General features: G+C 31.7%; 3 protein-coding genes across 21 annotated transcripts in view; 2 read left to right on the forward strand and 1 right to left on the reverse strand.

The window, feature by feature from the left end:
- The first annotated feature begins 335 nt into the window (after positions 1-335).
- Positions 336-11,884, forward strand: LOC146898042 (MADS-box protein SOC1-like). Of its 10 annotated transcripts, none has more exons than XM_085734351.1 (10): positions 580-776; positions 960-988; positions 1,091-1,115; positions 1,237-1,435; positions 7,179-7,263; positions 10,180-10,241; positions 10,354-10,453; positions 10,532-10,573; positions 11,105-11,146; positions 11,441-11,884. In XM_085734351.1, the coding sequence occupies exons 4-10, from the start codon at positions 1,254-1,256 to the stop codon at positions 11,600-11,602; spliced, it is 675 nt and encodes a 224-aa protein (XP_085590477.1). In that variant the 5' UTR covers positions 580-776; positions 960-988; positions 1,091-1,115; positions 1,237-1,253; the 3' UTR covers positions 11,603-11,884. The 10 variants fall into 10 exon arrangements, with proteins under 10 accessions (XP_085590479.1, XP_085590477.1, XP_085590484.1 ...); XM_085734358.1 differs by having other exon boundaries at positions 11,462-11,884; XM_085734350.1 differs by lacking the exon at positions 1,091-1,115.
- The window catches only part of LOC146898043 (MADS-box protein SOC1-like), a 51,158-nt gene continuing 23,771 nt past the window's right edge, over positions 580-27,966 (forward strand). Inside the window, exon 1 of the mRNA XM_085734361.1 lies at positions 580-776. The gene's annotated coding sequence lies outside the window, so the exon portion shown is untranslated. The remainder of the gene's footprint in view (positions 777-27,966) is intronic.
- On the reverse strand, positions 12,053-19,537 carry LOC146898044 (uncharacterized). 10 transcript variants are annotated; one of them, XM_085734378.1, is made up of 11 exons: positions 18,867-19,537; positions 18,707-18,766; positions 18,580-18,621; positions 18,415-18,475; positions 18,236-18,312; positions 17,680-17,735; positions 17,550-17,596; positions 16,709-16,813; positions 16,286-16,304; positions 16,015-16,096; positions 12,053-12,376 (listed from the first exon to the last, which is right to left on the reverse strand). In XM_085734378.1, exons 1-7 carry the CDS (start codon positions 18,903-18,905, stop codon positions 17,563-17,565), a joined length of 369 nt encoding a protein of 122 aa, XP_085590504.1. In that variant the 5' UTR covers positions 18,906-19,537; the 3' UTR covers positions 12,053-12,376; positions 16,015-16,096; positions 16,286-16,304; positions 16,709-16,813; positions 17,550-17,562. The 10 variants fall into 10 exon arrangements, with proteins under 10 accessions (XP_085590504.1, XP_085590501.1, XP_085590502.1 ...); XM_085734375.1 differs by having other exon boundaries at positions 18,580-18,627; XM_085734373.1 differs by lacking the exons at positions 12,053-12,376; positions 16,286-16,304; positions 18,236-18,312; ... (2 more) ...; positions 18,707-18,766; positions 18,867-19,537 and adding exons at positions 13,632-14,219; positions 14,308-14,546; positions 14,615-14,726; ... (2 more) ...; positions 15,824-15,861; positions 16,414-16,450 and having other exon boundaries at positions 17,680-18,147.

Genomic DNA, 27,966 nt, shown 5'->3' on the forward strand with positions numbered 1-27,966 from the left:
TTTTACTTTTTTATTTATCTAAATTTTCGACAACTGAATTTGTTTGGGGTAGCTCAATGTTTATTATTTGGGGTAGCCGAATATGAATAGATACCGATCGAAGAATATATTTTTTTTTGGTAGCCAAAGCTACCCCTCCTATATGAAAGGAACCGCCCCTGCAAATGACAATTCACTATCAAGCAATTGAAAGTCGAAACCTGGCATTGGGAGATGAGTTCGCAATGCATGATATACATATATATTTTATAAACATTTGATTAATTTATTAATAACACTACTACCAAATACCTGTCCTTTCTTCCCACAAAATATATTTTCCTTTTCCTTTCATTTTCAAATTTATTGACTTTAATCTAGAAATTTCTCTTTTTGGGCAAGTAGAGCCTATTTTACCAAAACAAGCAATTATGAGTTTCAATTTTCTAAATACGAAACAATCATTTATTTCTTAATATGGTGGGGTAGCTGTAGAAGCAAGATGGGGTCAGGTTGATTAATAAGGAAAGGTAGGTTTGTGTCATTGCTCTCTCTCTTTGCTAAAAAAGAGAGTCAAATCCAAATCCAATCCTTTTCCTTGAACTTACCTCAATTATGGATCACTACTTTTGGGGGTGCTTAGTTTCTACTTTCTTTTGATTCCTTAACTCTTATTCATTTTTTACCCTTCCCTTCCTTATTTTCCTGTTCTAGGCACAACCCTTTATACATATATTTTCTTTGATTTTGCCAATTTGGTGCAAATCTGTTTCCTTTTGAAATTGCTTTTCTTGCTGGTAAGTTCAACCTATATCAATTAATCAGAAAAGCTCTTAAATCTTTATAGGTGTTTAGACCCTTTTTTCTAGGAAGCTATTTTACACCATTTAATTTAGTCATCAAATACTTTTAAGAATTTTTTCATTAACTTCCCATTTCCTTGTTTCTTTCATCCTTCATATTTCAAACACCCTTCTAAGAATTTTTGTTCCTTTGGTTTTATTGGGTGGTAAGTAATTCTAATTCTAATCTCTTGCAATATTTTTTTTTCCATTTTTCCATAACTTTCTAGATCTTAAAGGCTAATATTTTCATCCCTTTTCCTTACAAGGTTTAAATTGTGTTTTTCCTTCTTGGTGAGGACTTTTTTTGTTACGAATTGAAATAGGCTTCAATATTTTTATTTTTATTTTTAAAATTTTATGCTATAAGAATTTGTATACCTAATTTATGTTGTTCTTGTTTTTATGATTTCAGCAAAGAAAAGAAAAAAAATGGTGAGAGGAAAGACACAAATGAAGCGTATAGAGAACGCAACAAGTAGACAAGTAACATTCTCAAAGAGGAGAAATGGTTTGTTGAAGAAGGCCTTTGAGTTATCAGTGTTGTGTGATGCTGAGGTTGCTCTTATTGTTTTCTCACCAAGAGGGAGGCTTTATGAATTTGCTAGCTCTAGGTATGTACTTGTTTCTGATTAATTAATTAATTAATTAATTTCTTTGTTCACAAATCGTGTTTACTTCTGAAAATTACTTGCATCTGGTAATAATTTATTCATCGAGGGTTTCTTTAGGGTGTGTTTGGATTGAGGGTTTAGGAGGGGAAGGGAGGGGAGGGTTTAATTTTCTTTTTTAAACTACGGACTATATAGCATGATTTTCTAAAATAAATTAAGTGTGATTGAAATATTATATTATCGTTTATCATGTTAATGTGTTAACTTTTTAAAAGACATTTCATAGTGTCCGTAATTTAAAAATGAAAAATGAACCCTCCCCTCCCTTCCACTCATAAACCCTCAATCCAAACACACCCTTAGAGTTTGTTTACTCTAGAGAAAAAAATTTCTATCTATTTTTATTTTTTAGAAGTGAGAGAATGAAAATAGGACTTCTAGTAAGCAATAATTCTATTTTCTGAAACAATGAAAATGCTAAAGAACTATTGTCATTATTTTCTAAAATACATACCTTACTAACATATCTTCACACCATCACAACGACTCACTTTAGATTAAATGTTAAGAAAATAAAAATAAATAACGTTTTCACAAAGTAAAGTTAGCCTTAATTTTTAATTGATCTCATATATTTCTTGCAAACTTCTGTGTTTTTCAGTGTATTTTAGTACTCCTCTTATGAAACATAGTAGATATAATGAAAAGGATTATAACGTTGTAACTCTTGACTTAATGAGTGTTAAGAACATTATTTTTTCAAACTCACCGCATGTAAAATTAATGTAGATCTTACCACGTTATGTGAGACTTATTTTCAAAATGTAAGACAAACATATAATCAATAAAAAAAGTGGGTGTTAAAATGGATCGTATTTCTCGTGACTAGTGTTTATGTTAGTTTTGAGGGTTCTAACTCTAGATTTCTTAAATCTTATTTGTTGTTTCTCAGCTCTCCAACCCATGATATTGAAATCATAATAAATTTCTTAAGCCAAGACAATCAAAGTCCTAACACATAAACTCAACAAAACCATTTAAAAAAAGTACAAAAAGTTACTATTTTTAACACAATCCAAGACCAAAATAAAAACATAACAACATCAAACACATAAATAAATAAATAAATAAATAAATAAAATCACAAAAACCATGAAATAGAGATAATTTTAACTACATGAAATTAAATAGTATCCTAGTACCTCCACCATAACATTAAGTTGAACTAGCACAGTACATCACATGTAGTTGCGGTATCATATGTAACAAGTACTGACATACAGTATATTAAGATGAAGTGAGAGATCATACACAGTTAATTAAGTGAGGTACTATCCTTATATATGAATTATTAATTTAGTTATTTATAATTACCTGCACTACATAACGAATACTTGATTCCTCCTACAATATCTTGTGAATATTTGATCAATACCGTAAATATTTATACTTGGGTTTAGGTTTTTTTTTTTTTTTTTAAGGATATTTTTGTTTTAGTTCGTACTCTAGTACTTTTTTCTTTTCCTATAACATTTATGATGCAGGGTTTAAAAAAAATGGAAATATCTCTATTAATTTTGTCGTGTTCCACATTAAATAATTAATAGTGTGATAACAATTTTTTTTAGCATGACATGATCAAGGTCACAAACAATAATCTCCCAAGGCTATTTTTTACATAAAATAAGAGTATGAACTTGCATCAAAATTGCAATAGAGGTCCCAATCATGGTTGTCAGGATCGCGATCTAGATCCCAAGATCGTATGATCTTGCGAGTCATGATGCCTCCACCGATTTGGAGCTGGTCCGAGATCGGAGAAGACCCGGTTTGGCCGGTTACAATCTGATAGCTGACACGGTTTTGGCTCGACCCGATTTCGACCCTCAACTTTTGACCACGAAACTAGCTCATTCTGCCAGAAATCGACCCGTTTTCCACTCTAAAGGCTAGATTCAATCATTAATTTCATTTTTGGGACTTCTTGGTGTTTAATCGAATCATTAGGTTAGGAAATTGAGAATTTTTCTCATATTCTTTGATGAATCAATTCTATTTCTGCTTTCATTCATCTATAAATTCCTATCACATCCTCTCCCCTTCTCATATCATATCTCATGTTCATACATAGCAATTCCAAAAACAAAGAAAAACAGTCCAACAATTTCTCATATTTCTCATGTTTTTTCCCAACGAAAATGTGTCTTCATCTATCCGTTTTGTTGGTGTTTCCTCGTCTGCACCCCCATGTTTTAAGATGATGCTTTGTTTTGTATGAACGTTTTTAGAAGATGTTGAAGATAATGAGAATTATGATTAATGGAAGTTTTCTTTTCTGATGAAAGGTTAATTTTCTTAGTTTTTTGTATAATCTTGTCTACTATGTGGGATCTTGTCTATTACGTGGAATCTTACAATCTTTGTTATGATTCTACGATTTACACTTTTTCTATACCCCAACGATCTTTAGTGGGATCCTGATTTTGACAATTTCCTAAGGTAGTTAGGCACAAAATATTAATTCGAGATGGGAAAAGGCATTGCGAGGGCTGAAGAGCTAAATATGAAAGCTTGTAGGACTACATAGTATAATTGGATACAAGAAGAATGATCAAACTTAGATACTTGTGGGACTATATCAAATGTGGTTTGATGCAAGTGGAGGTCGATGTCTAGATCAAGGTTCAAACGAGGCTTGGACTTGATCAGTTTTGTCTTGAAGAGTAGTTCAAGGATGGAGAGAGCAAGGTTCAAGTGGAGTTTAGAATTGATCAATTTAAGCTTGTTAAATATACCCTTTAAAAGAAAAATATAACACATGACATGTATAATCAGGGAGCAAGGTTCAAGTGGAGTTTAGAATTGATCAATTTAAGCTTGTTACAAATATACCCTTTAAAAGAAAAATATAACACATGACATGTATATCAACTTCAAAGATATATCTTTTGGAGAATGTCAAACAATCATACAATGAAGAATGCCAAACTAATTCGATAATGTTAAATTTCAAACCAAACACAAGATGACAATTGACAAGCCACAAAAAACTAAAAAACCCCAAATGCCAAAATAGAGAGAGGAGAAAGGAACAACCAAAGAATGAACTCAATTATACATGTAAGAATTCCTAATGCATTAGTTGATCTTTGGAATATACTTTACATGTAAGAATTCATACGGAAATATATACTGTAGATATAATCGGCCCTAAAAAAAATTATGTGTTCTAACTTTAGTGCCCTAATTTTTTTTAATAATAATCGACCATCCATTGATTGTACAAAATAAATTCTATTATCTTGCACACCATTATGTGTTCTAACTTTAGTGCATTTCTACTCATTTAATCAACATATCAATTTGTTGTAGGTTGTCAAACTCTTGAGTTAACTTTTACTTTCACAAGTTACGAATATAGATCACAAAAACAAGTTAACTTTTATGTGAATTTTCGCTTTAGTAAACAAGTTAACTTTTGTAGCACGCCAAATAAGAGGTAACCTTTTATGATGTTTTTTAGTTCGAGAGAAGGTTGAAAAATAGTCAAAAAGAGAGACCACATTTCTGGGTAGAATCATTCCCTTTCTAATCCACTTGAAAATCGAATACCAAACCCTTCCGACAAAAACTACATCTACAAAACTAATGGTCATCTACCTCAAGTTGGTCCGAACAAAACTCACAATTCAAACTTGCTCCATCCGTTAACACTCCCCTTCTAGTTATGTTTTCGAGAATAGAAAGCCTTCCAAGAATTAATTGTCACGAGAATATTTAGACCTTTTGTGGTACAAAATTAGTCCAAATTTCTCTTAAAATGTCAACTAGTCTCTGTCGATGTGAGTTTATTATTTTTTTCTATTTTTTATTTCAATAAGTTTTAATTGGTTTTATAAAGTAAATTTATTCAAAAGTCATTATCCCAGTATCCTTCTTTTTTATTTATTTATTTATTTATTTATATATTTTTAGACCAACCATAATTCAGTCTTAAAAATTTATAAATAATATTTATCCATTTAAAAATATTTATGCTTTACAATGAAGTAAACACTCCCAAATAGACCAAACAATGACATTAATCATTACCCACAAATGTTCTACTTAGACCCATAAACAAGGGAATAAAACTTCTAATATAGAAGACATAAATGGATATAAAAACACCCAACAAATGCAACAAACCAAATAAAACCCCGAAAGAAAAATTGCAATGTCAAAAAACAAATGCAACAAACCAAATAAAATCCCGAAAGAAAAATTGCAATGTCAAAAAGTTTTAGGGTTGTTTGGAGGAGCCAAAGCAACAAAAGACTAAACGATCAAGACAATGGAGAGATTGGACCATATCTACATTGAAAAGACATTGAGTATATGAATAATCATATCTTTTATATATCATTCATTTAATGCATTCATGCTTGATGAGGGAGTAACTACTCACACTTGTACTAAATGATCTGTCTCAAGTGAGTCTCCCACATCACTTTACTTTGATCCATTACATATGGATCCAGTCTTTCTCCTTCATCAAGTCAAACTAGACTCTAATACTTCTTGTTGGAAAATATGGAGGAGCAGGAGCAATAAGAGACAAATGATCAGGAACACCAAGAGGACTTAAAATCACATCTCCGCCAAAACCTTAGGACATTGAATTTAAGATTCATCTCTCTTATATATCATTCATTTAACTCATTCATAATTGACGTAAAATTGACAACTCACATTTTAACTCCAAAAAGAGGCGCGAAATCATCTTTCGGATCATATAAAAGTTGTGACCTAAAAGCTAAACTCTTGGACAACACGTTAACAACCATTTCCTTCAAGTCCAGTTGTAAATAATTTTTTACCTTTTTAAAACAAAGCTATATATCCTCATAGTGATTAAGACAAAAATTGCATAAATTATTTAGTTCAACCAAACTATTTTCTTTCTACACCAAAAGCTTCCTCCTCCAAACAAACAGGCAAACCTAAAAGTCATCCAACCTTTTTCTTGCTTCTGCAATCAAAACAGTCTTTATTATCACAAATATTCATATGCAGTCGAGGAAAGAAATCTTTCAATGAAGAGTAGCCAATTTAAACACCCTTCCAAAATGACACTAAGGGCACATTTCCTTTATTCAATAAGCCTCCAAGCCCTTACACCTCCCAATAGATAAGGCACATTTCTTTCCACAAAAAAAAAAAAAAAAAATTAAATTTCTCAATTAAAAAAATCTGGACTGTTACAAATATCATCACCTTATTTTTCTTCCAGAAATTTACACCAAAGACTTCTAATTTTCTAACAATAACTTTATATCCACTTTCCTACCAGACTCACAATTCTTGACAGAATTACTAATTTAATAACTGATTGTATAATAATACGGATAGAAAAACCCTAATTATAGTAGATAGTATTATAGTATCCTTTAGATGCAAATTGAAAAACGAATACCTTACTCTATAATATAATCTCTCGAAAAATAAAATAAAATTAGGGCATTAATATTTCTTTTCTAAATTACAGAAAAATATCTGTCTTATCTATTTTCTCTTCATTTTACTTATCCTATTGATATTTCATTTTTACTACAAAAATATATGTTTAACTAAGTCCCATTTTCATTTTTTCACATGTACCCTTGTGTGTTTTCTCATTTTTTTAAACTATTTAGCAAGTACGTATATATTTTCTTAATACTTGGACTCTGAATTAATAGTCACATTGGCTTTAATGTTACAGCATTCCAGAAACGATTGAACGATACCGCAATCATACCAGGATTAATAGCACTCCAACACAATCTGAATCAGTTGATAATACTCAGGTTTAATACATATACCTCTTATTATTGTAGTCTTCCTCCTCTCAAAAGAAATTTGATGTCTTCCTATTCATCATCCAGAAATTAAATACTACTTTTTTAAATGTTTGATTTTTTTTTAGATGCTAAAAAGTATGTGTTTCTCTTAAATATTTCTAGATTATTCTATTATTGTCTAGGTTAAGTTGTAATCTAGAAATATCTATAATCATATAACGTAGAAAAGACAAACAAAAGTATAGATTATTCACCTTCTAGGGAACATGTTCTAGCACCTATAAATAGACACATAGGCACTGTTTGGTAAGACACCTAAATTAGCTTATAGCTTATAGCTTATAAGCTCGTTTGACAAAAAAAGCTCTGTTTGGTAACACTTTTTCACCATGAGCTTATAGCTTATTTCACGAGCTTATAAGCTATTTTTCAGAAGTTATTCCGAGTAGCATTCGAGCTTATAGCTTCTCACTTTTTCTTCCACTTTTACCCTTATTATTTCATCTAAATTCCATTTTTACCTACTACAATTTTATTATAATACAGCTCCATAATAAATACCACTGTCTATTTTTTTTTTAGAAAATATTACTTTACTAGCCCTTGTTAATAAATACACCAAACAGCTTTCTTTGTAATTCTCTGTTTTTTTACAGAGCAATATACTAATAGTTTTTTTTAAGGAACAATATACTATTAGTGTTATTTTTTTAGTCTATGGCTTTCGTTGTTATTTTTTTTATACAATATGCCTTAAAAAAAAATTGACGCAACGCAACATATACCTTCAGTTTTTTTTTTTTTTTTTTTTTTTTTTTTTTTATGAAAATATACCTTAGTGTTATGTTCTTTATTATTTTTTTTAAGCTCACGGACATGTTCTTTATTCTTTGATTGTTCTTTAAAAAATATACCATCAATTGTGTTACATTTTAATGAAATTATACCTTTCATTATTTTAAAGTTTTTTTTAAAGAAAATTTAGAAAAATATACCATCAATTGTGTTACATTTTAATGAAATTATACCTTTCATTATTTTAAAGTATTTTTTAAAGAAAATTTAGATTACGAAATTACAAATACTTAAATATTATTTGATATAATTTTATTATAAATTAAGAATGTCCTTTATGTCATTTTACATTTATCAGCTAGTTGAACAGCTAGTTTTACCAAACACTTCAGTTAGCTTATAAGCTATCAGTCATCAATCATCAGCTATAAGCTATCAGTCATTAGCCATCAGCAATAAGCTATCAGCTAGCTTATCAGCTATCCGCTATTTTTACCAAACAGAGCCATAATATTGAAATGAAATTGTATTCTACTTCTAGGTTTTTTTTAATGATAATTGTTATTAATTAATTGTTATATTAATATTTACTCATTCGTCCGGATTCGAACATAGGACCTTTAACTTCTTAACCTTAAGCTTAAACTGATTGAGCTAACCAACACCTCGATTCTACTTATAGAAACATATGCAATTGTATTCACACCTTTGAGATGAAATGATAAGTTAATTACTAACGTGTCTCCTCTTGTCCCACATTACTAAATAATCCACTACTAGTTCCTATACTATATATTTGTAACATTTGCAAGAATAAAAAGATTCAAAAGACTTGCAGACCTTTCCAATATTCTTTCTCTACTCTGGAATATCGGGATCCATCCAAGGTTCAAGTTTTCTCATGGCAATTCATTCTTGATAGGATCCCGACTAGAGTGAACCTGCTTCAGTGTCGGGTTTTGATCAATCGGGCTGCTTCGTTATGCACTTTTTGTGGGGAGGAGCCAAAATCGGTTAGTCACCTATTTGTTACCTGTGGGGTCGCTTCTAACAGGTCATTTGATGCTGAGTAACTGATTGCAAAAATCCAGTTCACCTCTGGATACTGGGTTTTTGAGAGGACTCTGGTCGCTCTTGTTTCCATTATGACTGGCAGGTGGAACCGATCCTCTGTTGGGACCGGTAGGTTCTTGAGTAAGGGTCTTGCATCGGTGCATTTAAGCGGGGTCTTGGGTCAGTATCTTTGATGGTTGGGCCACACTCTTGGGGTAGTAAGCTTGGTCAATCTCCCATTGTGTCTGAGCTCTTTGTTGGCAGGTTTCCAGGCTAGCCTTAGTGTTGGGCGGTTTCTTCTTTGGTGTTGTTGGTTTAGGTGTTGTTTGGTTGTTTTCTGCACATTTATCGCCTTTTTGGTATTTCACAGGTGTGTAGGGGTTTTTCAGTTTTTTGTTTTATGGTAGTGATGATACTCATTTATCTCTGTCTTGACTCCTTTTACTTATATATATTAATTTGCTATTAATAAATAAAGATGCAAAAGATTGTACACCAAAAAAAAATGCAAAAAACCTGTGGAAGTGGAAGCTCTCTGATCAACTCATTTGTTAGGGAGGGATTTGAACCTATACAAGTGCAGTATGATGCTGCAACTGCAGAAACTTCCCAATTTGGAAAGAAAAATTATTTAATAATCTCTACAGATGCAACACCATACTGCAATTGTAGAGGATCCAATTACATGAAAGGATTTGCTTTACCCTTATAATGACATAAAATAGTTTGTGTTTGTAATTTCTTATTTTCATTTATAATTATTAAATTGTCACTCTAATTAATCTATTTTAGATATTTTTTTTTCCAAAGATTTCTATGAAAATGGTGGAAGTAAGATTTTTTTTTTGTAAAAAAAAAGGAGAAAAGAGAGACCATGTTTAAATACACCAAAGTAAGATTTGCATAAAAGAAAAAGATAAATAACCCTAATAATCAATGCCTGAAATACATGCCCTCATATTTGAAACATTTCCTGTGTAATTTGGAGTTCAATTAGTATGCTTACTTATTTAGACACGGCATTTCAACTTAAGAGACTTCAAAATTTGAATGAAATTGCTTTATATATTACAGCAATTGAAGGAAGAAGCAGAAAACATGATGAAAAAGATTGACCTTCTTGAGACTTCAAAACGGTTAAATATTTTGAATTTCTATTCATGTTAACAAATTTCTTTACATTTAATGTTTAACTTTCCTTACTTATAATGAACAGATTATATTGCATTTGTAATTTCATTCCCTCAGGAAACTCTTAGGAGAAGGTCTAGGGTCTTGTTCCATTGATGAACTACAAAAGATTGAACAACAGTTAGAGAGAAGTATAAGCAAAATTCGAGCAAGAAAGGTTAGCATGATAAATCAACAAGCCTATATAATTTTAAATTTTACGGATAATATTAAATCTGACCTTTCTATTATTCAGACTCAGGTTTTCAGGGAACAAATTGAGCAGCTAATGGAAAAGGTAAGTTGTTTATATATTTAACAGGATGGTTAACATTTGCATCTGCTTCTTTGAACAAAAAATGTTTGTTATCAATTAGGATCACTTTATTAGGGTTTTAAATAGCAGTCACGATTAAGGTTGTGATAGTTGATATTGCAGAGAATAACAGTCAAATGTGAGAGATGCAGCCACAATTGAGATTGCATCTTTCTTTGACGACAAAAAACCATTATGTTGCGACCAGATTGCAGTTTCGAACCTTTATTCAAAATTTGATTAGTATTAATGCCACTTGGTACATATAATTCAAATCCCAAAATCAATTGCATCACAATTTATCAATTTGTTATAAGATTTGTGGTCAAATTCAGACTATACAATTGTGACTTGAAATGTTAACATTTCTCTACTGTACAACTGTGTTTACTGTTTAGTTACATGATACATGCCAAGAAAATAAAAAAAGCTTCATAAGTAATGCACATTGAAAATGTTCCCAGCTAGCATTACATCAAAAAGATTCTGACAATTATTTTGAATACAATTCAGGAAAAAACCCTAGTTGCTGAAAATGCCATGCTCACAGAGAAGGTAAATTCACTTTCTATCTGGAATTATTCCCCACTAAATTTGCTCATTCAAAGCATCCAGATTCATAGAAATCTTGAAACTTCTAGAAAAAAGTTCAAATGACGACGGAAATTTATTAATGTAAAAAGGCTAGATGTGTCTCTAATTTCGTTGTTTAGAAACCTTTTTCATTTTTTTATCGTCTCTATTTCTGTTATTATTTCAACTTTTGCTAGCTGTAACTTTACTTTTGATATCAAACATGAAATATACAAATCTTTCAACTATAGAATGGAAATCCAAATTTGTGTGCAGTATGGTAACTATTCATCACAGGAAGCAACAAATGATCGGAGAGAGAATATAGCTGAAGCTGAACCTTCTGCAGATCAAAGTAGTCCAAGTTCAGATGTGGAGACTGAATTGTTCATTGGTCTTCCAGAAACAAGAACAAGACGCATTTCTCCAAAGGTGTAGCTAGTTGAGGACCGATTAATCCCTCTGACTATGCAAAAGAAAAATAAGGGTTAGGCAAAATGTCTCATCAATATATCTTAGATTTGTTTCTTGTATGCACAATGTATGCTATCATTCAGATAGATAATAGTGGTGAATTGTAAGAGTAGTTATTTGTTTGATAATACTAGACTTTCCACCTGTGCTACCGCACGGGTCATATACAATGCAAATGTAGTAAGGAAAAGCAAAAATTCATTGTATAGTTCGAACTTAATATTCAAATGTTATTTAAAATCAAAAGTAATTGAAGTTTTTCGAGTTTACACATTTTAGAAAATTTCTTTAAACACTACATTTGAAGTACTATCAATGCAAACACCATCTTCATGAAGTAGGTGAAGAAAAGTATCCCACAGTGAAGAAATTAAACTCATGAAGTCCACCCTATTTCCTTTCAAACTCGGCAAATTCAAAGTATCCCACAGTGAGACTTTTTATCATAAATTGGCAAGATAAAAATGACATTCATAATACAATAGAACATGAGATGTTGCATTTTTAATCTATATTCTTGATAACTGTCGTTTTTACATAAAATATGGATTAGGACATGAAAAGAATATATGGATTTTAACATATGCAGAATATATGGATTGGAACATCTGCAGCAGAACACAAACTCTAGCTGCCTCATACCAAAGCGGGCTTCAAAATTATCTTCCGAGACCAGAAAAACGTGAGTTGAATCGGCAATAGAACAACACCGGAAGCAGAAAAAATGGCCCAAAAACTCTACAACAGCAAGTCAGCAAAACATGACATAGCATTAGTAGCAGACCTCTCAAATGGAAAAAGTGCAGATATACTACCAAGAAAATTCTCCAATTCCTAAAAAAGAGTAGGACTCTCTTAATGTGCACTTTTGAGTATTCATAACAAAGAGAATAAAAATATCCAAAGTACTAAAAAGAAATTAGTAACTTTTCAATATGGTACAATTTTTGACAAATTCAAATGAGAGAAGCAAACTCAACAATGTATGGTATGAGTCCTTGGAAAATTTTAACGATGCACAAAAGAAAGGGCAACTAACTATAAATGTATAAAGATATATCATTTGTTAAGGATTCAAGTTTTTAAGGATACATGAAGTTTAAAATACCAAAAGCTTGTATGCAAAGAACCTAAAACGTCCAAAACCAATATAACTAAATATGCAGAAAATATATAAACAGAAAACATAGCCAGCCCAAAAAACAACAAAATATACACAAATATATTTAATATAGTTAACCATCTGAACAAAGGTATCACCTATAGCTAATATAGTATTATGATTACACTTAGTTAAATCACACTTCAGGTAGCTTATTTTGTCCAGATATATTTGCATAAATAAGGCAAACTTGACAGCCAATGTTGATATTATTTAGGAATGATGGCTCATATTTTAAACTATTTTAAACTATAATGACAAACTTCTATACTGAAAAAAAAACCTTTATAGTGAATTATGAGATTTTTTTAGCATCAATTCTTGTTTTTTTCGAGTATAGTGCCATAAGTAACTTAATCTGGCAAGTAAAACCAATGACTGCATTGAGTAGTTATAATAGACCTATGTACTATCATTGTTGAATGGTATATAGCTGAACAATTTGAAAGGCTGAATCTGCACGCTGTCAATGTAAATACAGTCTTGTTATTAACATTCAAACATTGGTCGACATCCTATAAGTTAAATATGGCACATATCCTTTGTTAGTCCCTTTTTTTCAGCTTTCAACCAAACAAATATAGTGAAGGGCAAGTCTGCATAATAATGTTCCAAATCAATTTTAGGGGTTGCTTATTCATCAAGTAATTACAATGCAGAGGCCGAAAATGCAGAGGCTCTAACTAATGACATATTTTGGTCTTCAATTATCAAAAGGTAAAACAGTGCAAATTCTTTCATTAGAAGATGCTTTAAGTTCAATTAACACATGATTCATAACTTCATCCAAAATGACTCCAAAGTCTTAATCATGAAAACATAGCCAAAATATAAATGAACAACACAGATTTATGATTGCTTAATCTTCAAGTCACTGGAATACAACACAGTACGCATAAGTAGCTGACATAACAAAGTAGTACACATAACGACGGATAAGAGCTCCTCTAATAATTCCTTCATTGCTCAAACACTAAGCCACTGAAATGCAACAAAAAAAAATACAAACAACCAACAAAGTACACACCTAAAAACTAACAGAAACACATCACATCTGAGCTGCGAGAATGAACTCAACTAATTTTTCTAGAATTACTCCTCAAATCGATAACACGGGCCACCTTCACCTGCACATGCAGACGGAGGCATTTTGGTTCTCAGAACCAACATGAGAGGTGCACAAAGATAGACAACCCTATTATTGGTTGTTCCAGTAACACCTAATTTGATAGTCATTCCTTTAGTCAACTTACGGGCATCGCACAGTGCTTTCCACTATCCGGAAAATACGCACGACACTCCTTCATCATGACAGAAGTCCATAAACAATTTTCAAGTGTACCCAAGGTAATCAATGACAGTAAATTCAGATGACTTATGAGGAAATGCAGCTTGGAAGAACCAAAGCCAATTCATCTTCTGATTACATACAAAAAACATCTTGAATTAAATATAAACAGAATTATACCAACACACTGAAAAAGGAAAACGCTAACAATAAACTCACCAACTTTCCAATAGTAACATCAGCGTGGGTTAACCCTTGACCATTACATGACAGAAGTTAGTGGGAAGAAAAAGGGCATTATAACCATATCGAATGAAGGGATTTATGTACTCATGAGCACTCTGATTTGGCAGTAGCAGTCTCTCTGGAGGAATGAATTGAGGATACATCAATTCCTCTCCGTGCATATTTCGAACTTCAAGCAGGAAAAGGTGTCGGTTTGCATGTACAAATGTAACCTACGTGACAGCAAAAATCTTATAAAACCTCTTCAAAATCTCCCAACCATCTGCAAAATAAACCTTACCATTCTTCTTTTCAACGGCCTCCTCAATCGCATTCTGATTTAGATCGCGTAGCATCACGAAAGGATCCACCTCTAAGCCAAACCCTCTTGCAAAGCAAGCAGACAGCCTTCCCTTTTTACATAAAAACATTGGTTTGTCACCAAACAACAACACAATAAAAAGTGATTGACCAAATGAACACAGTCATGAGATCACAAAAGAATAATATATAATATAATAAACAAATACATATGCGCTTCATGTATGTGATTGAAAAAACACAATGATTGAGTGACTAAGAGTTTAACCGAGTGTTGTATATGTCCAATAAAGCATCGATCATTTTGTTCATGCAACACAGATGATTCTTATAACAGAGTACATCACACATTGAGTGAAAAATGGATCAAGGATATCACGACTCACACTGCAGATATCATAGTCCATGTGACAGGTCCTCAGATTAACCAAGTCCCTTCTAAAAGCACTGTCAATAGTCGGACCAACATTACCCTGAACTGCCAATACCAGATCAAAAGTGCACAAATAAGATCACTATTTTAAACATAAACATTATAACCATCACAACATGTTCACCTTCAACTGCAAACTAAACACAAAAACATGCTCCATTATTAGTATAACCATACCTTTATATTAGACCAATGCAGCAGCAGCAGCACTGTCCTTAACGTGCATAGTAAAGTTCTCCAATCGCGCCATTGACAGCTCTATCAGTAAGGATGATTCAAGCTTTTGATATGGGAATGAAGGAATAGAATGGTATGGTTTATGACTCTAGCCACATAAGTAGAACAAAATGAGCTACATTATGCAATCATCATGATGCCTATATCTACAAAACGTATGATATGGGGTTCATTCTTCCAATGATCCAACATGGCGCACAATGTATGGGATTTCAGTTTTCCAGCAGAGCGGTAATAATGTCATTTCAGCAGAATAAAAGGGTAAGGTTTTGGCGCCTGAAGGTCCAGCAGTTTAAAATGGAATAATACAATTTTAAAAAATTACAGGAACAAAATCATAAACTGAAGAAACCATAAACAAATTCAAATTATTTAATCACATAATTAAAAAAAATGGTTAACATGAAATCCTTTGAGGAACCAATAAACCATACATATGTAATCCATTTAGTCACCTTCAGCTATAATCTTGGATCTATCAAATTCACGTTCAATAAATTCAATCAACAATCACTCGACCTTCTTCACTTTCATCGTCGCTCCGAAATATCCGTAGCCTTTTAGACCAAATTTAAGACAAATTCATTTAAGAACAGATCAAAGTTTCGAGAATGAATCAATCCATTGAAATAATGAAAATGAAGAAAAAAAAAATCAAATGACTGAAAAGAAGGAAATATGGAAATCAAAAACCTGTAAATATTGATTACCATGTGTTAATGAAGCTGAGACTTTGTTGGATGGCCAAGCGAGCCCGTGTCTCCATCCGTTTGCGCCACCGCAATCCCCTTTCTAATTTCACCATTAACAAAAACTGTTAGAAACTTCTTGAAGAAAAAACATGTAATGACTCAAATGAAGGGAATGATAATTGTAATGACTCAAATGAAGGGAATTATAATTGTAGTACTTAATTAATAAATGACTAATAATGTTGCAGCAAATAAAATAAAAGAATTAGCTTCTCTGCAAGAAAAGTACCCATTTGTTCAAGCATCGACTTCACATTCAAGAAGAAAACAGTATCATCGGCAAAATCATTTAATCATTTGAAAGAAGTGAGGGTAGACTTAGAACTCTAGAAAAACTTGATAGTGAAATAAACATACCTGCAAATCCAAAGTCCACATTTCCATCAACAAAAGTCTGTGAATGGTAAAATAAAGCTACAAATCAGTTGTAAAAACCAAATTTCACAATTTTCACTACAATAAACACAAAATTGCTTTTTCCTTTCAACACGATTTCATTCAAGTTGATTTTTTACAAATTTCATTTTTTTTTCTCGTTATATTTTGAAAAACCATATTACAATATGGAACAAAACTTTATTCTTATCACTATAAATAAATCATGTAAAAAACAAACTATAACAGTGAAATTCGATTATCAAATGCTCGTTACCTTGTTGTTGACCATGCTCCACAGATCAAGAATACACACATCAAACCTCCACGCCTCCTTCAAATCATTGACATCTCTGATTGCGTCAATGAAAAATCTTATTTTCTATACAATAACAAACAGAAATGTGAAATTTGAATAAGATACTTTCAAGACATCATAGTTAATGGATTGAGAAGAATATGGGTTTGGTAGAGTTGGATTGAGAAAAATCATAACGCAGGGAAGAACAACAACACATAACAAATCTTCTGACAACTGCAGTAAAAAGAAAATAAAACAACTAAACATAGATCAAATCAACAGAAAGGAGCTTGCCAAGCAATCACTTCACAGTAAGTTGTGACTGATTTTCTTGATAGCCATTAGACTTTCTCATATCAGATTAAAAACTCATAGCCTATGGAAAGAAAAAAACAATTTTTATAGCTGTAAAATGAAAGTAAGTTGACATTTTGACAGTTACATGGTTTCTTTGAGAAGCCGAGTGAATATAAGGAATCTAAAAAGCAGGAGTATGGTTTCAAATACTAAATCATGCGTTCCAATTCTCAGCTCTTATTGATTAACTCTCTAATAATCTAAGAAAGTTCCAGTCCACCCATTTTCCATCCTCTACCGAGAAAAAACAACTAATGAAATTAAAACTTTCCATCCTCTACTAAATACCAATATACAATCAGTTATATAAGCAAGCATACTTAACGAATTTGTCTAAAGTGACAACATTAGAATAAAATGAAATGAAAAAATGACTTCTGAGTTAACAAAATCCAACGTCAAATTGCAGCCTAAAATAATTGAGGAATGAAATTGAAGCATATAGAAGATAGAAACGGACCTCCGATACCCAATCAATGACACCGAAACCGCAACCAACACCAAAACCTGCAAAAGAAAAAAAAACAGTGTGAATTAGATAGAGATTGGGGAAGGTGAATGAATGAATGGTGATAATGAAATTAGCATACCAAATCCGATGCCGGCACCATTGAAGTTTGTGATTACCACTTCTTTTCTTTTGTTTCTATGCAGAACAAAGGAAAGCCAGTTAAGATATGGTGTACTGTTCATCGTCAAAATCCTCCATGTGCGCTCAATCCCAACTCACATATCACAACATACAGATCACAAAAAGAAAGTAAGAAGCTTAGTAGAATTGTGATACACAACATACAGATCACAAAAAGAAAGCAAGAAGCTTAGTAGAATTGTGATAATATGATGATGATCAGAACGAATTTGAAGAAAATTAGAAACAGTGAAAACCCTATGAAAAAACAGTTTCTATAACAAAGATTGGATAAATCATTTGACCAGATTAATTGAATTAACAATTTGCACTGCCAATTCAATTGGTGAATGCTTCAATATGAATTACTAATTCTCTTATACACTATATGATGTGCAGCAATGAAAATAGTTGACCATACATCTTAAACATTTTCAGAATGTACGTAGCTTACACATCTCAATGACAGTTAACACACATACACACATATTCAAATAGCGAAGGAACAAACAGACCTGAAGTAATTCACCTAAAGCCTCTTCGGGCGCCATTCTTAGTCCACCCTTTCCCAAACCAAGCCGCTGAGATAACACTGCTCAGCTTCGACGCAACAAAGCAAACTCATTAATATCTGAGACAATAAAAGCAATTGAACAAACAAACTACATACACAGGTTTACAAAATTATGCATACCTTTCAAATCTACTTTGGTTTCAGCTAAAGCAGAAACAATGTAAAACCTGTTCTTCTTATCCTATTTCGCAACAATATTAATTATCAGGTATCATATATCATACACATTCAATAACAATAACCATAAAAAAAAAGTAACTTTTTTTACTTATATTATAAATGTACCTTCAAAAACAAATTTTTACCGAGGCCATCATTGCCAACATACTTTGCCTGAAGAAAAAACAGACACTATATGTTATCAGATAAAAAAATGATAGAAATTTTAAAGGATAAAAAGTAATTTATTTACCTGTGCCTCAACAGTTAAAACAACTGGATGTTCATAATTGGAAAATTCAATTTGAAGTCCCTGAAAAAAATAAAAAGTAAAATAAACATTGCAGTTAATCAGAATCATGAAGTCAACGGTAGTGAAATTAGGGGTATATACGAAATTGAATAAAATTAACCTTTAACTGATGCAGAAGCTGTTCCTTTGAGATACCCATCGGCGGCGAAACGGCATCGGTGGAATCGCAGAGAAGAAAGGAACTACAGTGGAGTAAACACGAAACCCGTTAATGAAAAAAAGATACAAAGGAAAGAGAGAGAGAGAGAGAGAGAGAGAGAGAGAAGGAGAGGGAGAGGGTTGGCAGTGGTGATGATGATAAGAGGAAGAAGAAGAAACGCGTGAGAGAAAGAGTGGAAAAACAGGAATTTGCGGCTTTGAAAGAAATTTGCGGCGAGAGAGGGAGAGGGTTGGCGGTGGTGATGATGGTAAGAGGAAGAAGAAGAAACGCGTGAGAGAGAGGAAAAATTTGTTTTCCTATGGCATTATTTGTTTTCCTTGATTTTTTTGATTTGTCGTGCCTTTTTTTCTCTTCTTTTGTTACTGTTTCGTGGCTTTTTTTTGTTCTTATGTTTATCCGTTAATTTTTTTTCCTTGATTTTCTTTGATTTGCCGTGCCTTCTTTTTCTCTTCTTTTGTTACTATAGCTTTTTCGTGATTATGGTTAAGGTTAGGGTCAAAACAGTAATTTTATTCTCTAGGGTTTAGGTTTAATTAGGGCAAAAATTATGGCGTTGCGTAACTTTTATATATAGAATAGATTCTCAAACCTATGATCTAAATGACAATGGCTTAAATAATATAGAAAAATGAGTATAAGAAGTACTTGAACCAACACAAAAAGTTCAGAATAAAGGTCAGACGACGACACATGCAAAAACAAAATCACAATACAAATCAAGCAGGATACAACATCAAAACCTAAAATCAACATATAATACAACCAATGGAAGACGGAAGCCTTATTTATATTTTTGTTTTCCTTTATTAACTTACACGATGGCTCATATATTTATTAATTTATTTGACAACACATGATTAAATACGTGTAAAATATAGTGATAATGTATCCCTAAAAAAATTATATAAATTAATTTTTTATAGAGATAAATTTGATTTAAAGAATTTAATTTGTAAAATAATTAATAGATTACAAGGATTTTAAATGAATTGTAGGGGATGGGGTAACTTAATAGCAAACATTGAGAATTAGCGTTGTTGGAAAAATAGAGGATCAATATTGTATCCATTTGGTTAATTGAACTCTTTCAACCGAATCTCTCCTATTGATTCTAGTCTCTCCTACCGATTATAGTCTCTTCATTTTAGAATGAATGTAATTTTAGTGAAAAAATTTGTTTAAAATGAAAGTCATTTTTATTTTTTAATGTAAATTATAATTTTTTTCGATTGTGTCCTCTAATTAATACCATGCATACTACTTTTAAAATATTATATCTACTTTACATTTCTAATGGTGGGAAACCTACCAATAGTAGGCATGGCAACAAAACTCATACCCGTGGTTACCCACCCGAACCAAACCCAATTTGACGGGTTTTCCCCGTTTTGACCGGGTTCGGATATGGGTTTGGGTTTTCCCCGATGTCAAAACACGGGTATGGGACGGGTAACGGGTATATAGGTACCCACCCGAACCCGTACCCAAACCCGTCCCGAATGCAGAAAAATACTTTATGTTCATATATCATGTTATTTTGTTTGATAATTGCCGTGTTATAAAAATTACCATTCATATTTAAAGAAGCAACTAAATCAAGCGGTCTAACAAATGTTAAAATGAACATATTGTTGAATAATGCATTACAACATTTCTCTAAGGATTGCAAAAAAAACTTTTATTTTTTATTAAAAAAATTTATTCAATGTGGGGATGGGGATGGGGCGGGGATACCCCAACCCGTTAGGGACGGGGATGAGGTTCAATTTCTCATCCCCGTTGGGTATGGGTAGGGTAACAGGTAAGTATATGAGAATCAGGTATGAGGATGGAGAATGTAAAACCCGTCCCCACCCCGCCCCATTGTCATGCCTAACCAATAGATAATAAGATTAGTTTAGTAAAATTATGATGTCTTTTGACAATTTTATTGCTTAATCTGTGTTTAAAATCATTAAACAATATTCTTTTTAACGGAGAGAGTAATTCAACGAGTTATATCAATTTATGTGAAATCATCAAATTTAGTGAAGCCCATTTGAAAACAAATTATGTGAAATCATTAACCAATATTCTTTTCAGCTAATTTATGTGAAATCATCAATTTATGTGAAATCATTAAACAATATTCTTTTCAGCTAATTTTCATAAATGATCTAAGATATCTTATGAAAACAAATTACAGCTAATTAATTACATGAAAACAATTTAACTTTATTTTATATTTTGTTATATCGGTTTTTTCTACATTACCTCTTGATGAATTGGGAGTAATTTACCATATCAAAGAAAAAACAATCAATTACTATTTTCATCTCAAGAACAACAAACTTATCCATTTCTTTCATTCAATGGGTGTACTCCATCTCCTACGTTTCAGAATCGAATTCTACTTGTCATTAGAGGTAATTATCCTCAATTAATCAAGGGAATGCAGGTCTCACCACATATATCATTAAACATAAAAATAGTTTCTCTCAAATTTTATCTCTCAATTTTCTCAAGGTTTTATCAATTTCACCGTTGAATAGAACAGATCATATAAATTTTTAATATAAAAATGAGAGTAAGAATTTAATGGTGAGATGGATAACACATAGACCCTCCGGTCACTTGCTATTATAAACAAAAATATACTTTTTAGATTCTTTAAAAAAATGATGTATATAGTCTGTATATAGATCACATATATCATTTATTAAATAAATTTTAAAAATAAATTTTAACTTATATTATTGACCAGAGGGTATAAGCATTATGAAAGGAAAATTTTTAGAGAAAAATGAATACTCTCAAAAAAAAACTCTCAATTTTATCATATGTTATCAATTTGAATGTCATCATTGAATAGAATGCGTGCTCCATAAAGGAATGAGTGGACAATATTCTAAAGAGTACTTTTTTTAGGTATAATATTCGAATAACTATTATTTCATCTCAACTGAAAAACAAAATCGGACTATCGTCTCTCAGGCACTAGTTAAAGAAACAATTATATTCAAAATTTCTTAAAAATTATGTTATCAAATATTTTAAAGTGTGAAAAATATTACTTTTAATATATTTTTTTTCATTTTCTTAACTAATATTTCAAAGACATGTCTTTAAAATATGATTGGTTGTGTGCACAAAAGCAGTAGTAGAAAAATCAGAGAAAAGGTAACAACAGCAGCAGGTTTAATAAGAAGCACACATATTTGTGCAACTATAGTACATATCATCATCTGATTGATCTAACATTTTCAAAGGCATGGAAACAGCTCATGCACGCTCGGTGGTCCCCTCCACACAACAAGGCACTAAAATTCACTGTTCCTTTGTTAGATTAATTTGATACTTTGATTAGTTTTGAGTGCTGTCACTGACACGTTTCGATAGTAGAAGAAACCTTAGTAGTTTTACATAAATGGTATTTTCTGCCCTCGCCATTCCCAGTGTATGACACGTGACATGACATCCAATTCCAGTTTCCACAAATATACATCTAGGGCACTGGTGCTCTTAAAATAACATTACACCATGAGCACTCGTCAAAAATATGGGCTTCTTCGCATGGAAAATTAAATGTTTAATTGCATGTTTGATCCCTTATGTTTATTTTAATTTTTAAGTTGGTCCCTTATGTTTTAAAAGTTTCAAGTTGGTCCTTTACATTTTAAAAGTTTCAAGTTGGTCCAAAATGTTACTCACATTGCAATGAGATGACTTTTTGGTGATCAGAAGCAAATGGTTCGATGCCACATGTGGATCTTTGTACCTTGTCATTTTGGTTCGAGATCAATTTAGGGTTAAGTTGTAGATTGTATCTATTTCCTTCTTTCCATTTTGTAACTGTACTATGGTGTATAACATTATTTACGAGAAAATAAATGTTATTTGTTGTTTTTGGATTTCCAAACTTTTGTATTTGGATTTCCAAATTCTATTTTGAAAAAGAATATCTATCGAAGTTGTTACTAGGTTGAGTCACGACCAGATCGCTCTCTTTAAGACATTTTGTGACACTACCCAAAGTTGTGCAAGACAGAATATTAACCACACCGTCTCCAGAATAAAACAAGTCCAACTACAACTGTGTGGTTAACTACTGCACTGTAGAGAACCGTTCGAGATTTATACCTTCAAATATGGTACTAAGACCACTCTTTAATACTAAAATCACTTTAATATGGTATTGTTACCACTCTATTATGGTACTGAGACCGCTAAAATATGGTGTTACCATCATTCTAATTATTAACTTCTCCAACTATGATACTATGATCACTCAAATATGGTTTTACACCATTCTAACGTCTAACTTCTTCAAGAATTGAAGAAGAATATATTTTAAGATCATTCATAACTTTTAAAAGGGACATTATACCAAAAAGAGACTATGATCTTAAAGTATTTTTTATTCCGAAGGACATAAAAATATCGAAGGGACATTATACCAAAAAGGGATTATAGTCTTATTAACACAAGCTGGAGGGAGAAGAGAAAAAGAGTTCTCGACAACTCAATAGAAACTCTTTGGTGTGATTTTTGAACTAGGTGAGCTCTCCTTTTATAGGGAGAGTTTGTAACTAATTTGGAGAAGCTTACGAATTAGGTAAACTTAAAACTTAAGCAACTCACAAATCAGCTCAAGTAACAAACTAATCAGATAAATTCAAAAAGAAACAAACCCACAAAATTAGATGAAACAAACTAATGAAGGAAATATAGGAAATTCAGTTGGATTCTCAATCTTATCATAACCAATGTAAGCTAAAATTATGGGAAGTGATATTCATGAATAAAAATAATAATTACTATTATTTTCATCATTATCAGGTATTTAAACACTACTAATGTGTGTGTTCTATTTTATGTGAGACCCCCACACTATTTTTTTCAATTCACACAATACTAGATCAAAGTTTAATTATTTGGTGTTTAATCTTCCTACCTTCCAATTTCTTTCCAACTTCACATCAATGTTCCAACAATCCCCCATTTGAATTTGAAAAATGGTTTCAATAATACGTCAAACTTTTCTATAAGGTTGCTAATAAACAAAGGTGTCGCCTACATCTTGAACCTTTGCATAGCGGATAATATTCCGATTTAACAAGAGTTGCTTACAGCATCGAACTCTATCTCAGACATAGAACCCACTTGTCGCTATTGAAGGATGTTCTATTTTATATCTTGTACTATTTAAGTACAATAGGTTACTCCTCATCTGTACCATGTACTATTAAAGTACAATAGGATACTTCTCATAATGTAATCCTAGAGTCATAGTCTCTTTAAGGCACCTCATGACTCTTTCAATAGCATATCAATGCTTCTCATCCGACTACTGGTAAACTTGCATATTATATTTGTCTAACACCATCTCAAGTGTTCTTAAACTTGGATCATAATATATGCTTGCAAGTTTATAGTAAAATAATTACATTTCCTTAATATATTCTTAACTTTGTGAGATTCATCAAAAAAGTTCCATTTTCTGATCTAGTAATCTTGAAACCAAGAATTATTTCAACTTTGTCAAGGTCTTTCTTATCAATGTTGTTGATAAACAATGATTTCACATAATTTACAACATGAATATTTGAACAAAATGTGAGCAAGTCGTCTACATATAGACATATGATCGTGCAAATATTATTTCCATATTTGTAGTAAATGCATTTGTTACTTTCATTCACTTTATACTCATTCGATAACATTAGAATGCCAATTTTTTCATGCCATTCCTCAGGAGTTTATTTTAGACCATACAAAGAATTATCTAACTTACAGACCTTGTTTTATTGTGCATGAATCACAAAACTTTCAGTTTGTTCCATATAGATTTCTTCTTCTACTTCACCATTTAAAGGGTAGCTTTCACATTCATTTGGAGTACTATCGAGTTATGAAGAGCAGCTAAAGGGACTAGTACCCTCATGAATATGATTCTAGTGACTGGTGATTGAGTGTCGAAGAAATCTACATTTTTGCTCTTTAACTAAAACCTTTTTCTACAAGGCAACCCTTGTATTTAGCAATGAACCATAAGGTTTTAGTTTTTTTTTTCTTCCAAAATTCAAATACAACCGATTGTTTACAACCAAGAAGCAAGTCAACTAAGAGTCATGTTTCGTTAGACTCTAGAGAATCCATTTCATCATTTATTGTTTCTTTTCAAAATTTAGCATCCAATGAAGACAAAACTTCTTGAAGGCCAAATGGATCCTCTTCCAATATACAAACCTTATAATTAGATTTATATTCTTTAACAATTATAGCTTTCTTACCTCCTTGAGGTTAAATAACATCTCATACGATGTTTTCATAACTATTTCTGATTATTGGAATGTGATCAGATATAGTGCCCTCACTAGTTCTTGATTTTTAAAGGGAAATTATTTTGCCCTCACTAATGTCGTGTTCCTACTAGCGCCTCCACTATTCTTGATTTGAAGGGGTATTTATTTACATAGAAACCGACATCGTTTAATTCTATGCTCACTTTAGAATTTAGGGCATAAAACCTATATGCTTCGATATTTATAACATACCCAATGAATATACATTCATATGCTCTACTAGTGAGTTCAACTCTCTTGGGGTCCAGTATTCAAATATAGTCCATACCATCTCAAGTTAAAAAATAAGACAAGTTGGGTTGTCTTTTCTTCAAAAACTTCTTAATTAGAATTTTTGTTCTTAAAGTTGGGTACTCTGTCCAACATATATTGCAATTTTCGTTATAGAAATTGAACATATCAAACATAACAATTTTATTTTTTCAAAATTCACAGTCATCAATAAATATGATAAAAGATCATTTTATCATTTCAAGATTATGTGTCATCAAGTTGGCACACATAATAATTTATTAAATTTAGAGATTCAAATTCTCTAAACACTGATTTATATGAACTTTTGGTTCATTTATCTTGACTGCAAAAAATAAAATTGTCTAACCATATAACTTTGGAATTAAGTCCAAGTTACTCAAGTTTAAAATTAAAAGCTTGTTCAAATGATAAATTTTGATATGTCAAATATTAAAATCACACAACTTATAAAATAGAAGAAGAATTTAATTTTAAACATACCATCAAAGGCGCAGTCTTTTCCCACAAGAATGCATGATACACAAGTCTCTCTTTAAGTCTTAGACAACTCAGTCTTATTTAGTAAAAATCTGAAATTCAGATTCTTTCTCATTTTGGAGCATGCATCACGTCCTAGAGAATAATTTTCTTTTTGGACGTGGATTGCGACTTCATATCTCCAATGCCAACAACTTTAGTGGTTTAAGAAGATTCTAACAACACTTTCTTATTCGCAGCAGTAGCGTATGTTTTATAACATAACATACTCATAGCAAACTTAGTGTGAGGCACTAATTTTTATCCACCATTCACTTAATTCATCAACTATATTGATTTAACTAGTCATATTAGTGAATTTCTTTTTAGTTAGGTTAGACAGCGGAGCAACAACTTACTTGTTCATATACTTGCTGGTCATATGACATGGTTTCTCACAATTGTATTAAAATAAGGTTTGAACCATGCCATTTCTTGATGGTGGCTGCTGATTTCTGATATAGAACCTTTTGGGGTTGTTATTATGTTGACAGTTTGTTTACTTATTCACGGTGCGGTTCTGATTTTTAAAAATAAATTTCAAAGTTGCATATGTGAATTTCTTAGTGTTGTTGTTATAACAACATTAGGTTAGTGCGTTAGTTAATAAAATAGTAATATTGTGAAGTGTGTGATATTGTTTAAAATAAAAGAGATAGGGAAAGAGAAAATCACACACAAGAAGTTATCCTGGTTCCCCCCAATGTGGATCAGTCCAGTCCCCACAATACTGTGAGATTATCTACTAGATAGTTAAGTTATAACTTAACCTCAACTCCTCTTTTTTCTTTTAGATCACTTCCTTACAATTTCTTTCTTTTCACCCCTTGGGATTTACACTAGTTTCACTCACTAGCTTTTTACAAACAACAATCACTAAACACTTTTAGTGATTCTTTTCAATATCTTTACTTTTTATATACATTGTTTTTGCCTTTGAAAAGAACTCAAGTAAAAAGAGTTGCTGCTGGATTTTTGGCTATTGTTCTCAATGAAAGAGCCTTTGAAGTATTCTTGATGCTTTTGAAATCAAGTATGATTATATTTGCTTAATGACTCAATACCTTTCCTCTTTGCAAGCCCTTGTATTTATAGATGAATGGAGTCCCTTGCTGTTGTAATAAACACACGCTCCTCATGGTAAAATGGGGAGAGGAAAGTTTGCCAACTCATCAAAGTGAAAAACTCTTATGAAAAATTGCTTGGCAGATTGTTCTTGAAATTCTGAACGTTTTCAAAAATCTGCTTGGACAGCTTGCAATAAAGTGTGACATCATAAATAGTACCATGCAGATTTCTTGTTTGCTAGTTGGCAACCAAGATTGCTTTTGTTGTGTTGTCATACCTACACGCCTTGGAGAGAAAGAAAGCAAGTACAAGTGATTGCATTTTATCCATTCCTTTTAGCTTGGTATGTTGTCCATCTTCTATTGGCTCTTGTACTTCATTCTTGATGTGTTGTCTAATGCTTATGAGTTCCATTTTGTTTTCTCATAGGATCTATATTTATTTATTTCTTTTCATTCCTTTGAAGGTATATCAAAATAAATATGTTCCTTTTGTAGCATAGAACTCTTGATCCTTTTGTTCCATATTTCCACAAAGATCCTTGACACATAAATTCTTCTTAAATACCAAGATCTTCTACTTTGTCTTTGCTTGAGCTGTCTTTGGCGTGGCATGTCAAGAGAATGGTGATGAGCTTTGTTCTGAGAATGTTCTTGAAAACATTTGCTTGCTTTGTAACCTATCTTTAAAATTCACTCAAGAGCACATGTTAAATAACAAATAATCTCATAATTCATTTAATATAATTTAAATGTTTTGTTATCATTAAAACAATTTAAAAGGGCTTTTTGGAATTTATCTCAACAGTAATAACTTTGGTAAACATGGCAGAACGAAACGTCATAAAATTGTTGTTT

This window comes from Medicago sativa, chromosome 8 (genome assembly GCF_051527215.1).
Source record: "Medicago sativa cultivar Bolivia chromosome 8, Bolivia_mono, whole genome shotgun sequence".
NCBI classification, from domain to species: domain Eukaryota; kingdom Viridiplantae; phylum Streptophyta; class Magnoliopsida; order Fabales; family Fabaceae; genus Medicago; species Medicago sativa.

Coding starts and splice junctions, on each gene's coding strand:
- LOC146898042 (XM_085734353.1), top strand. CDS start 1,254: ATGGTGAGAGGAAAGACACAAATGAAGCGTATAGAGAACGCAACAAGT. Junction 7,264..10,179: donor AATCAGTTGATAATACTCAG/GTTTAATACATA, acceptor TATATATTACAG/CAATTGAAGGAAGAAGCAGA. Junction 11,147..11,440: donor ATGCCATGCTCACAGAGAAG/GTAAATTCACTT, acceptor ATTTGTGTGCAG/TATGGTAACTATTCATCACA.
- LOC146898044 (XM_085734369.1), bottom strand. CDS start 17,782: ATGAACAGTACACCATATCTTAACTGGCTTTCCTTTGTTCTGCATAGA. Junction 16,814..17,549: donor TCATTGATTGGGTATCGGAG/GTCCGTTTCTAT, acceptor GTTATTGTATAG/AAAATAAGATTTTTCATTGA. Junction 12,377..16,014: donor CTCAGCTTCATTAACACATG/GTAATCAATATT, acceptor TTGCTGTTGTAG/AGTTTTTGGGCCATTTTTTC.